General features: G+C 42.9%; 1 protein-coding gene and 1 long non-coding RNA gene across 4 annotated transcripts in view; one reads left to right on the top strand and one right to left on the bottom strand.

The window, feature by feature from the left end:
• The first annotated feature begins 312 nt into the window (after positions 1 to 312).
• DAB2IP (DAB2 interacting protein) overlaps positions 313 to 12,868 on the top strand; it is a 161,994-nt gene continuing 149,438 nt past the window's right edge. The window contains exons 1-2 of one of the 3 annotated variants that reach the window (XM_068210934.1): positions 5,479 to 5,629; positions 7,236 to 7,716. Coding sequence is in view for 2 of the 3 variants with exons in the window: in XM_068210929.1 (XP_068067030.1) it covers positions 552 to 669 (118 nt within the window). In the remaining variant the exon portion in view is untranslated. Of the gene's footprint in view, positions 791 to 5,478; positions 5,630 to 7,235; positions 7,717 to 12,868 lie in introns of those variants that run through there. The other 2 variants (XM_068210929.1, XM_068210932.1) reach the window with 2 other exon arrangements.
• On the bottom strand, positions 4,238 to 5,401 carry LOC137486064 (uncharacterized). Its single transcript, XR_011005567.1, has 2 exons — positions 4,796 to 5,401; positions 4,238 to 4,663 (listed from the first exon to the last, which is right to left on the bottom strand). It is a non-coding gene; the product is annotated as an uncharacterized lncRNA (long non-coding RNA).

The following is a 12,868-nucleotide window of genomic DNA, read 5'->3' as shown; positions in this document are numbered from 1 at the left end:
CAGCCAAAGGCTGCTGCTGCAGCAAGCTCCAAGTGCCCGGCACAGAGTCCCGGAGCTGCTGCCCAGTCAGGCACGGGCTGGGCTATTCATTCTGCAAACAGCCTCCTTCCTCTCCATGCCAGCCCGAGGGACACGGGGGAATGGCAGAGTTTATTATAAACTGAGTGCAGGAACAGACTATTGCTGGAGGAGATCCAGGGTTATAAAAGATTGGAGCGGGGAGGGGGAGGAGGAGGGAACAGGACATAATTTGTGTTTATGCATGAGGGGGTGCAGACTGTTGGTTTCAGCGAGGCATTCCCCAAACCCTCAGGACCTCTGCCTAGTTTTGGTGGGATTTTGTGCAGTGCATCCCGTGCTGTGTCAAAGCCCACTTACTTTTTACTGTATCAATCATCCTCTTTATGCAGCACCACGACTCGGAGAACGCTTGCAGGTCCTGTTCTGAATGAGCTGCGCTTGCTGCCAGCTCAGCCTAGTTACTGCTGTAACTTAGTCTGGGGGATGGGAGAAAAAGGTTGCTGCTACTTTAAATATAATGCATTAAGAGGATGCTGGAAAAAGGCCTGCATGCTGTAATACCCAGCCATCGAGTGGGAAAAGGAGCCAGATGTAATACAAAAGAAGAAACACAGCCTCTTATGGATGCTGCACTAATTCATAAATCAGGTGAATCAGCTTAGGCAACTGCTGTGTTTTTATGCCTCTGCTGCATGGAGAACTGCATGTTGGATGCTTTTATTTGAAGTAATGGAACCAGATAATCCTTTGGACCAGGACAACTCCAATGGTAAGAAGTAGGAAACATAGAAGAGAGAGGGGAAAAAAAGGATAATGAGAGTGTCTGAGTTACCCATCCTGCTAAAGGCACAGGGGTAGGCATGTGTTTGTACTGTCTTCTGCATGGATAAGTGGAAATGAATGTGAGAATGTGCTTCCCAAGAGCTTAGAAATCCCTCTGTTTACAGGATCTGGAGACAAACATGTAGTAGACTGATACATTGAGATATTTATTCTACTGGAAGGAGCAGGAAGCAGGCAGAATTAACCTGTCTCCTGAGCTGTCTGTGCAGAGGGAAGAGGGACCTGTGCATTCCACCTTTTTCAGCTTGGGGGGCTTTTTGCCACAGAGAAAAGAACGGAACTTTGTGCCGTATGTGCTGTCAGATGTAGCATTTAGGAACAGATTCTTTATCTGCAGAAAGCTTTCCTACAGGCAGATGCATGAGTAATTTACTTAGGAGGATATATTTAGCCAAGGATCACATAAATTCACCCTGGAATTAAAGTCCATGGTTAAAAATGCAGCTATTCCATGGATTTATCGTATTCCACATGCTGATGTTCTGCTATCCAGTCTATTGGAAAGCACACAAAAAAGCATAAATTGAGGGGAAAAGTTGTTTGCAAGTCTTATTTCTCTGATAGTGGAGAGAATTGGCTGCACTGAGGACAACAAAGTATTCGTGTTTATGAAAACAATTTCAGATGGTGATTTTTGGAATAAATTGATTCTCAACTGTTTAATATGCATTCAGTATATTCTGAATACAGCTTGAAATCCACTAAATATTCCACTTCCTACATAAATATTGTTCAAGAAGTAGTTATGGATTTCCCACAGCATATTCTCTGCTGATAAACAGAGCTTCAAGTCTGACACAACTGCAGTGTTAATATCACAGAGACCTAAAACTGTGTGGAAAGAATGTGGTTAAGGGAATGAAGTAACATTTAAACTATGTGAACAATTGACTGGGCAGATATAAGTGGGCAGCATTGCTTTACTTGGGGCTCTGTGCCCTACTGAAATAGAATTTAAAATAATCAAGGGCAGATTTCAGTGGTGTTTCAAATTATGATATTTGTATGAAAATATTGAGAGGGAAGTCTCACACTTCTTATTTCTCTTTTCTATTCTATTTCATATGTAGTTATATTAATTCATCTCTAAAAGAACAGCATCTACTTCTCATGTCTCATACCTCCTCTTAGACCACTGAGACACAGAATTAAATCTCATTTTCTTTACAGCAGGAAGTTTTAGGATTTTCAGAGACGTGCATGCATAGTTTGAGCTGATATTAACAAATATGTAAGCAGGTGTTCTTGCCCATGCCAATGTTAGAATCTGGCCTTTAGGAGTCAAAGAGAGTGTCTGGGCTCTGAGGGAAATACAAGTTTAACTTTATTTTCTTTAATATGTTAAATTCCTCACTGAATTTAGAATACATAATTTAAGATACATAGGTTCTCATTCTTCTCTTACAGGCATCTAAAGTATTTTCTGTCACATTGTGTAGAAACTTCGTTTTCCTACAAAATATTTGAATAAGTCAGCAAACACTGGGAAGGTTCATAAGGTAGGAAATGAGAGATAAGCAAGCACTGCTGGTACCAAGGATCTGGGAAAAAACTTCACTGCTTCCCCTTCCTAACTATGTAAATCCCCATCTTCCTTTCAGTTTGTTTAAATTACTTTGATTTAAACTATCTCATTGTAAACAAATGGGTTGAACCATTTATTGATCAGAAGGTCAATTCCTCCCTCGTGCTGCTGCTGGAACTGTGGCACTGCAGGACTGAGGGACTCAGCTGCTGTTCTGAGATCCCAGGCATTATTTTGCATGAATTCAGTAAACAGAAAGTTCTCAGAAATCAGCCAGCAAGAGTGCTGTTCAGGAAGATTTGCCCCTTGAGAACGTTCCCTTGTTCTGGAAGCAGCTCCTTGGTCCCTTGGATATCCAGCAGCTCTGGACGTGCTGGGAACAGTTGTGTTTATCCAAGTGGGCTGCTCATGTGACAAGTCTTAATGCCCTGAGGAGTGACCATGACTTAAAACTCCTGTGCTTGCTGTAAAAGTGCCTTTTTACCTTCAAGAATACCAAATCAAAGCCCCTTTTCTGCCAGCCAAATGAAGTCCATTCTTTAATTTTTGCTCTACCTGAGAGTCCACGTACGTTAACCATCTACCTTAAAATTCAGCCTCACTTCCTTCTGTGTTGCTCAGTGCCAGCACAATCAAGAGATGATTAATGACAGAAAAAGCTGTTCTGAAGAATTTGTGGCGATAATGTACTTGAGAGTTGCTTTTTTTGCCTCCTGCAGCCCTTCCATTTGCTTACTAACGTGCATGAATTCAGCTCACAGGATGTTGGTGGAATATTCAAGACTTGGAAGCTGTGTCTCATTTCTTAGCACAGGGGGTTTTTTTCCTAATCAAATTAAGTTGCCAACTTTTCGTGGAGATGCCTCATAGATTTATTATTGCTTGTAGCTGGAGCAGGGAATCACCACTCATTTATGTGGGGCCCTGAAATGAGATTTAAGCTGTGTTGGTTGCCTTGACGTAAGAGGAATAAAACCTGTGGGTTTTGCATCACCTGTGGGTGCAGTGGTTACTGGATTTTTCTCTGTGACTCTCCAGGGAGCTGCAGTGCTTGACTGCCTTGAACACAGCCTGACAGGCTGCTCTTCATTTGGAGATTCGTGCAGGGAGTTCTGTAACTTTTCTCCTCTACGTGGGATAAAGGCTCACAGAAACTTACAGGTTCTCATATGGATTTTTAAAATCATTAAAACAACACCACGTTATTTTGTCCTTCTCCCCCACCCATTCTTTTCTTTCCATTCTCTGGAATACAGGCGTGTAGAGAAAGATTATTGTCATTTTGTGGTGGCTCACAGCTCTGATTTTTGAAGTGTTCTTTTTAATGTAGTGGTATGGATTTACTTCTTTTCAGGAAAAAAAAATAAATCTTGGAAGAAACTTGCTGAAGAATGTGCTGATTCCAAAACCATAACCCTAAATTACCCATTTCGGAGGGATGACATATCAGAGCTATGGATTTCTCTTTTGTACTATAGCCACTTGCTGCTCCATGAATAAAAGACAGCTCAGCAGCTTTCTGCAAGCTGCTGAAGATTTATGTTTTATTTGTGTGCAAACTCTTGAGTACAAAATATCTATGAATTATGTATTCTTTGTGTCTTCTAATTGCTCAGATCTCAGTTTGTACAGCTCTTGTCAGCACTGGAACCACCTCTGAGTTTATTCTTTTCCGTGTCCTGACAATATTTCTTTGTGATTTGGTTGTTAATCCTTAAAGAACACAAGATTTTTATTAGACTTTTTGAACAACCTTCTAGACCAGATCCCATCTACTGGTTTCAGTGGAATTATATTCCCTACACAATAGGTGTGAATCACAGATGCAGATTTTGTGCCACAAAGAAATAAAATTAAACCATTGTGCTTTAATAACACAATAATTACAGCATATTTTTTTCAGTCTCTGACGTACACATTGAACCAGGTGAACTACTTGGATGGCAGCCAGGCTTGAACTTTGTCTGCTGTTGGTAATTGAGATTCTTCAGGCACTGTTTGAGGGCAGTAATGACATCCTGGCCTCAATGACACCTTGGCGTGCATTAAAAATCACATCTGATAGAGAGGAAAGCAGAAGCAAGGGCCGGGAATACAGAATTTTTTGGTAGGTTATGTGTGGTAGCAGAGATGAGTGGGAAAGCTCCAGAGGAATGGGAGATCAAGGATTCAGCAGATTACTGCATAATGATTTGTAGATGCATTCTGCAATTTCCAGGTTGGAAATTGAGTTGGAAACAACCACTGCATGCAGTGGCTTCCTCTCAGTCCCTGCTGAAATCAGTAGAAGAGGGCAGAGCAGTCAGTAAATGAGCATCCCATTGGATTATGGGCATTTAACAAGGGAGAACCACCCAGATGGAATCTTGAAGGAACATTCAACAAATGGAATGTAACCATCCATACTTGGAGGTGCTGGAAACAGTCGCAGTCCTCTCTTTGTTCTTTGGAATTATAGAAAAGGATCTTTTCATAGTCAGGCAAATTCAAGGCCTCTTTATATTCCTCCTAAAAGAGAGGAACTTCAGAGTGTTGTGAGGGATCCTCCCAGATCCATCTCTTCCACACAGCACTGCCAGTCTCCCTCAGAACTTTCTACATCAGCCATAGCTGGAAGGTGAATTCAGCATAACTGGATGGGATGGAAGAGTGCACAGGCAAGGGATTTCCTGGGAGCAGAAATGAGGAGGAGTTCCAAGCATACATTTGATGTATTGAGGTGTTTGTAGGTGAAAAGCTTTTAAATTAATGAGACTCTGGTAGCAGCTGAAAGGCGCTGGAGGAGCCCAGAAGGAAGTGTCCCTTGTTAATGAGATCTGAGCCCCACATTTTGACCCAGTGGCGTTTCTGAGCCCTTCAGCCAAGGGTTGTTGGGATGCCATGGATGAATCTCAGCTGTTGGCCAGGAGCCTCCTCTACTGGTGCTGTCCAGAGAGATGGATGGGTGCTGATGTCTCCCATCCCTGGCTAACAAATCCACCCTAGGGATGGATGTACAGAATAAAGAGCTGCTTACCCTGAGCCAATGTTCTTTGACATCTAGACGGGGCATTTGCCCGGGAGGTTCCTTGGGACATACACGAGGTTATCCAGGCACTTGGAGCATTATGGGGATCATGTTTGGATTTAGATGTGATTCCTCTCCGAGCATCTCCAAGGAACCAGCACAAGGAAATGCTGTAATTGCAGAGCATTCCTCCTGCTGGTAGAGGCTCAGAGACCCAGCATATGCCTTGCTCAGTGAGTCAGTTGTCAAAATGATTTTGGCTGCTATGGAGCTTAGTGCAGGGATCAGAAAATACCTGCCAAAATGAGGCTTCAGAAAATGTTTGTTTTCCTAGCAGATCTAGAAATGCCTCTAGTTTTGTTTTACACCTTTAAACACTTCTCTAGCTGCAGCTGGAGGTTGGTGGGCAGCTGTGGCAGATGTTACAACACGAGCCCTTGTTCTTTGTGCTGGAGCTGCTTGTGTGGGTTTGTTTGCTTAGTGTTGGGTGGGCAGGGCCTAGCTGATGGAGCAGAACGATGCCTTTGGATGTGGGTCCTGCTCTGAGTCCTAGGGAGAAACCCTGACACTTGGTGTTTGAAAATAGGAAAGTAAAATGCAAATAGCATTCTCTTATTTGGTCCAGAATGAAGAAAAAGAAAAAAAAAGACAAAATAATAATAGTAAAAGTTAGTCCAGAGTTCACAAAATTTTATTGTCTCTCCGACTGGCCCTGTGTTTGCAGAAGTGCTGTTAGAGCCTTTCTCCTGGCAGGGAGAATATCCCTGAAGAGTTTTTCACAGTCCATGTGTCAGACAGGAATGCAAAGGATCAATTTACAGCCAGAGACAAAGATCTGAAAATGTCCGGGGGGACCTGGGGGAATGTTTCTCACCCCAAATAGTTTCAGTGATGTAAGTGATCCCACTTGCCTGTGTCCAGCTTTGCTGGGTTCACCCTGAGCAGCAGCAATAAAAGCAGAGTCTGTGGTGCAGCAGAGCTGGGGCAGGAGCACCAAGCACAGCACAACCTCCTCACAATCCCTTCTGCTACAGAGCTGGAGAGAATTCCAGCGTGCTGTGGAAAGCTCAGGAGTGCACCACGGTATTCCAGGGAGAGCCCGGGTGCTGTGCGTGTTTCCATGAGTAGCTTGCTTTGTTCAGCAGATCATCCTTTATTATTGGGTTGCAGCTGTCAGAACGACCAGGCATTGAGCTGAGGAGTTGTATTTAGAAGTGCCCTCTGGATGGGGTGGTTTGGAAGCTGCACAGAGCAGTTGGAAGTAGTTTCCAGTTCAGTTTGGCCAGTTTTTGGATAATGGTTATATTTTCCCTGAAAGTTGGTAGTCATTTTTATTTCATATATTCTTAGAGATACTTGTTTTATTGTCATTTAAAGTTTGCTGGTAAACTTCAGGCAAAACCAGAGGATGTATTAATCTATTTCATATCATTTGCAACAGGGTCTGTAAAGTCAGGCCTTAATCTTCGAAATACATATTGATGTATTCAGCAGGAGATGGCATGAGGGGTTTGTCTGAGTTGTCTGGAAGAGCACACACACAGTTCATCCTTTGTTTTGACTCTTACAAATCATTGTTGTTTTAAGACTGAAAAAAAAAAAAGAAGGTTTAATTATTGTAACTTTTAACCCAAGATGAAGCTGATCAGACAAATTCAAGGCACAGAAAAAGTAATCAGCATTTAGGACTCAGGGAAAAAAGCAGGTGCATTCAAGTTGAACCCAGTGCTGAGCACACTGAGGGCTGCTGACCCGCCTGCCTGTGCCTCTGCCGAGGAGAGGGGCAGGTTTTATTTTCCCTGCTTATTCATTTTCTGAGTCATTCATCTTGTGCTATAGCTATTGAAAACTGTAACAGAGTCTGGGAAGCACTTGGCTTTTGAGTGCTGCCTCCTGATTGGACTGGGGAATGCTGCTGTTCGGGAATAATGTGTGAATACCATCTGCTCCGAGGAGCCGGGAGCCTCCGTGGATTCTGCTGGAGAGGCACCTTCAGCCAGGACTCCAGGCAAGGGGAGCACGCCTGCCTTCCCTCTTTCTTATCCAAACTTTTACTTGTCACTGGATTTCCTTTCTGCTTCCCTGTGGAACTTTTTTTGTGCTTTACCCGAGGGCTGAGTTGCTTCTCCTTTGAGTTTTGGGGGTGTTTTTCCTTAATTTTTTTCCCTGCGTGGGATTTCTTCTGGGCTTCAGCATGCACACCAAGCCGGGAAGTAAATCAGGGAGTTTTGCAGCTGTTTATTGCAGCACGAGAGTTAACGTGGAATGTCTGAGTTGCTTTGAGAAACTACTTCCAAAAATTTGACCTGCCTGTAAAAAGGTAAGCAGGGAAAGACTTTGGAATTTCGGGACTGACTTTCTACTTGCAGGGGGGTTTGGTTTTTTAGGAATGATTGTGTCTCATTTGCAATGTACAGTTGCCTTCTAGCACTGCCTGGGATAAAAGACTGGGGTTTGTCTCTGAATTTCTTTAATGAGCAGAGTTGGAACAATGATTGTCTCTTTCTCTTTTGTGTAGCAGTTGTTTTGCAATAGGTCTTAACCCAAACTTTCTGCAGTGTGAGTGTAATTGTAATTCAGAGCAGCAGAGAACTGCACAAACCCTTTTCTGGGTTTTTATGCAGAGAACTCTCAGGTCTCATTTTCCTGGTTATGGAATCTCTTTTTCTGTTACCTCAGACCAAGCAGTTAGTTTTCAGCAGTCTGTATTTCCTCTTGCAGAGGACAAGATGTAGTTTGTGAGCCTGTTAAATCCTGCCCACTAATGACCTGCAGAGAGAACTGGGGCCATTTCTTCACCTCGGGACAGCAGAGGTGACACCACAGCCTGGGGCCACCACTCTCCCTGTTAGCACATCCTGAACTCTTGCATGTGACCTCTAAAATATGGGTATAATTTTTTTTCTGCAGGTTCCATTTCAGTCAGACTCTTCTATGTACACAAGGCAAAGTTAGCAAAGGGAGGGCAAGAAATATTAATGGTTTGTAAAACCTTGTCCCTCCTCACAGTGAGCCACATTATTGCTTTTACTGTGGTCTGTTCAAGGGGGAAATCTGCGAAAAATAGTTCTAAGACTTTGCTGAAGACTCGTTGTAATTTATTTTTGACAAATATCTGATTTTTAGCTTCTTTTGTGTTGATATGTTAATGGTAACTGTGCAGCAAGTGTGTGAGTTGTATGTACTGATCTGTACTGCAAGGCAAATGTTCAGTACCTGTAATTAAGGGAACAGTAGATTTATGTAACTGATGCTTGATCTGACCTAAACCTTTTGTATCCAGTCAGCTTCGGATAAACAAGAGAAGGTCGTGCTCCCACTGTGCTTCCTTACACCCAGGCTGTGGAGCAAATGCTCCAGAGTACAGCAAGGAGCTGTTGCACTGACAGTGAGGCGTCTTTTCACTTAGTCATTTTCCTGGCCCTCTGCCAGATCATCAAAAGCAACTCCTTTAGTGAAGAAAAAACTTACTTTGCTGTAATTAGGAAAATTGTGGCAAGTTACAGAAGGAACTAAGAGTTGGGCTTTGATGATCTTGTGGGTCCCTTCCAGCTCAGGATATTCCATGATTCTGTGAAGGAATGCCTGGATGACACCAAGCTGCAGCACCAGGACAGCCCATTAGCTGGAGGTGCTTGCTGGGGACATGGGACATGTGGGTTAAGGTCTCACAGTGCCACGTGTGCCACTCCTCTTACGGATGCTCAAAAACCTTTGAAAGGTCTTGCGTGCACCAGTCCAAGCGGGATTTTTCCAGTAAAATCACATTTTGGGGACAGAAAAGCTATTTCTCATTAATAACAACAACAATTGCTCACTTAGGTCTTTTTTGCTGGAGTTATATTGTCAGTCATAGATTTCCCAGCCTGTCATTGGGCCAGTGGGTGATGATTATAATGAGGAGTGAAATCCTGACCTCTGAACTCCAGAGGATCTCTTCCGTTCCCGACCTGGCTCCAGAAGGTCTCTCAGCCACTGGCAGGGTGACCAACAGAATATGGGATGTGGAATCAGAGCTCTGTAGTTCCGTGGGATGTCCATATGCATGCTCAGATCAAACACCAGCTGGTTGGAAAAGTGTGTTTATTTTTTGCTTTTCATACTTCATCCAACAGCAGTTCCTTGGTTCACTGGCCTGTCTGTGATAAATATTTTTGCAAGGGTAGAGTTTCCTGGTTATAACCCTTCTGCAGAGGGTTCCTGCTGGATCCCTCCCAAACCCCTCCACAACTTAGCACTGGTCAATATTTCCTTTTAACGACATCCTGTGTAGCTGCAAAGCACTTTTTGTTTGCCTGCCTGTGGCTGATGATCAGCACGGCAGTGCTGCAGTGTTTGTCCCTCTCTAATCCAGATAATTTCATGCCAGCTTAAATGTGCTGCTTTTATCCTCTTCTTCTGAAGGGGAGCTGAGTTAGAAGTGCCTTGTCCCGGGTCACACACAGGGAGTTTTTCTCATGGTATTGCAGTGGCACAGCATCTCCTGTGTTCCCCATTAGTCCTTTGCCATTCTTCTTGCTCCACAGTCTTCCTCCTTGCCCATTTCCCTTTCTTTGCCCTTCTTCCCAATTATAAATTGTTGGAGGACATTGTGTCATTTTGCTGTGGAGAGCACAATCCAACTGGCATGTGTTTTGGAGTCTGGAAAATCACAGCACAGGTTTTTCAGCAGACCAGGATTTTTGTTTCCTTGAAAATTCTCATTGTCGGTAAAAGAAAGTACTTTATTTTGCTAAAGTGGCAACTGTGGCAGTGCAACATCATTGTATATTTACAGCCTAATTTCAGAAATCCACATGGATTCCTTTCCTCTTCTCCTCCACCACAACTCTCTTGTCTGACTTGGTTGCCAGACTTTCTCTGGTAGTTCAGTCTCACTTAATTCACAAAGAATGGGGCTCCTTCTGCCATACTCAGTGCCTGGAGTCTAAATCAGGACATTTCAAGTGAACTTCAGCTTAACATAAGTCTGACCTACCTAGAATTGAGGTTTCCAGTTTGCAGACCCAGAGTGATGAGGCTCTACCATGAAGTTCTCTGCCTGTATCTGTGCTAGCCTTGCCTTTTATATAATCTAATAGTCCTTTGCCAAGGAGTAAAATGTAATAGGAACTATTTTTGTGATTTTGGGAGTATTTTTGCTGGCTCTGAGCTCCTTGGAATAGATGCCGCCTCCTGTTATGATGTCATTGCTCCTGGTGCTTGCCAGTAGACTATCAACATTTTAAAAATAAAGATAAGAAAATCAAGATAAAAAATTGGTATTTTGCCTCCATGTAGGTCAGATGAAGCACAGAAACCAGTTTTTTAACAGAAGAGGAGCATTGATGGGGAGAGAAGGACTTCAGAAAAACTGGGACAATCCAGTGGCATGCACAGGAGACCAGAGAATTCCTGGTTTCTGGTTCAGACTATGTGAAACCATTTTGCAGAGCAGCTGTGGAAGTGAAAATCAGCAAAAGGATGGTTGATTTAGAATTTCCTCATGGAAATTTCGGAAGTCCTTCCTTCTCTCAAGGAATTGCAGCCCACGTCTTCTCTTTCATCACAGGAAACTGCCAGCAGCCTGCCCTGGGGTGGCCTGTCCTTAGATCCCTGACCCAGAATGTCATTCTGGGAACGGTACAGAGAGTCTGGAGCAGGGACTCCAGTACCTCTTGGGAATTTAGTCTTGGAAAAAGTGTAGCCACAGCTTCATGGCAATTTTGTGAGCGGCTTTTGAATGCTCAAACCCCGATTTCATACTCCCTAGTTCTGAGATTGTAATTTTTAATTTAGGAGCAGAGAACTAAAGGCAAAGAATAATGGCAGCTGGGATGAGGCTTGTACTAAACTTCCTTCTGCAGCCCCATCTAACAGAGCTGAAATTAAATGGCTTAAGGACAGTGTGGAAGAACTGAACCTCTGGAGTAAAGTCAAGGTTTGAGAATTGGTGTCTTATTTTAGTATTTTTGGTCATAAAGGTTTAAAGGACCTTTTGAGATTGCTGTTGTTTTATGTGCCTTTGGAAAATGCTGCCTGACTTCTTGACCTCAGACATTTGAGCCATCTAAGAGCAACTTGGTGGATTTTTTTAAGCTCTGTTTTGAAAATATTGGTGCTTTCTCAGTAAATCAGTTCAGTTCTGGTTCTTACTATCATTTTCCTTGCAAATGGATCCCTCATCAAGAAATGTTCTTGAATATTTTAAGCTAATTACATATGTACATATTTTGGTGTTGGATAGAGATTAAATATAAATTAAAAACCAACACAGAGAAACATATTCCCCAATGGATTGTAAGAAACTTTCTCCTGCTGTAAAAAACTTGTGTCCCAGTAGATGTAACATGGATATTTTGAGAGCACTGTAATGCTTAAGGGTTAAGAGATGGCTCTTTCAGATGCTTTGGATGTGTTCTCTGGAGGCCAAGCCAAGGAACAGTGTGTCCTGTCCTTTTGTCTGTCCTGATTTCTAATGAGTCAATCCCTGATTTTCCTCCAGTGAATGAGCAGATATACACCTTAAGAGAAAAGATATTAATTTCTCTGTTCACGATCTTCCATGTTTCAGGGAACATTGGAAACTTCCAACCCTTCCCTTGTTGTTTCTTCTTTTACCACTTGAAAATGTTCTTGGGAGATTTTATCTTGCTCTGTGGATTGCTGGGTGCATTAGCACAGCTTCTGCTTGCCAGAGCTCTCACTAAGTAGTACTGGTTTCAATAAATCATTGTAACTTTGGAAAATCTGGAGTTCCAGTCATGGCAGCTCAGAAGAGGGAGGGGGAAACAGGAATACAAGAGCTTTTGCAGCTGGGGAAAGAGCAAAGGTAATTCTCCACAGAGGAGTCTGAACAGAGAGGTCTCTGATGGAAGGTTGTGGGTATCATTCTCTTACGGGCTGGATTAATATTTCATCCAGAGAGGTGGAACAAAGTCTTGTTCTGGTTGGAACTGGAGGAAATGAGTGATTCAGCTTATTTTGTCAGGCATCTCCCTGCCTGTGACAAGGTGCCGTACAGCATTTTTCTAGCCACGGGGAAAGAGTGCTCTGTCTGGAGTGCCAGTTGGAGATCCTGGAGCAATTGCTTGGCCTTTGTCTCAGATCTGCGCAGCTGATCCCTGCCTTGCTTTCCTGAGCAGTAAAATTCCCACCCCAGGTTTAAATCTCTCTTTGTCAGTGATTCAGGCTCATTCACAGCATCTCTATTTCATTTACATCCAAACTGCTCAAGATAACCTGTGTCTGTCAAGGTTTGAAGTAGTGATCTTCTTATTTTTAATAAATCCTTTAGTATGAAACTGGCTTTAACCCTGTTTTGCTATTCCTGTTCCCTGTCCACGGTAAGCTTGGAAGTTTTGTGGTTTTTGCTTGGTTTTTTTTTTTTTTTTTTTTAATTGCTACTTGCTCTCATAAGCCATACGATGCTTTTGATAACAGTCATCAAATTTTACAGCTATCACTATAATCTCAGTGCTGTTAACCATCTG

The sequence above is a fragment of the Anomalospiza imberbis genome, chromosome 21, assembly GCF_031753505.1.
Source record: "Anomalospiza imberbis isolate Cuckoo-Finch-1a 21T00152 chromosome 21, ASM3175350v1, whole genome shotgun sequence".
Classification (NCBI taxonomy): domain Eukaryota; kingdom Metazoa; phylum Chordata; class Aves; order Passeriformes; family Viduidae; genus Anomalospiza; species Anomalospiza imberbis.
Note: the sequence above shows the minus strand (reverse complement) of the source record. Positions and strands in the feature narration are given on the sequence as shown.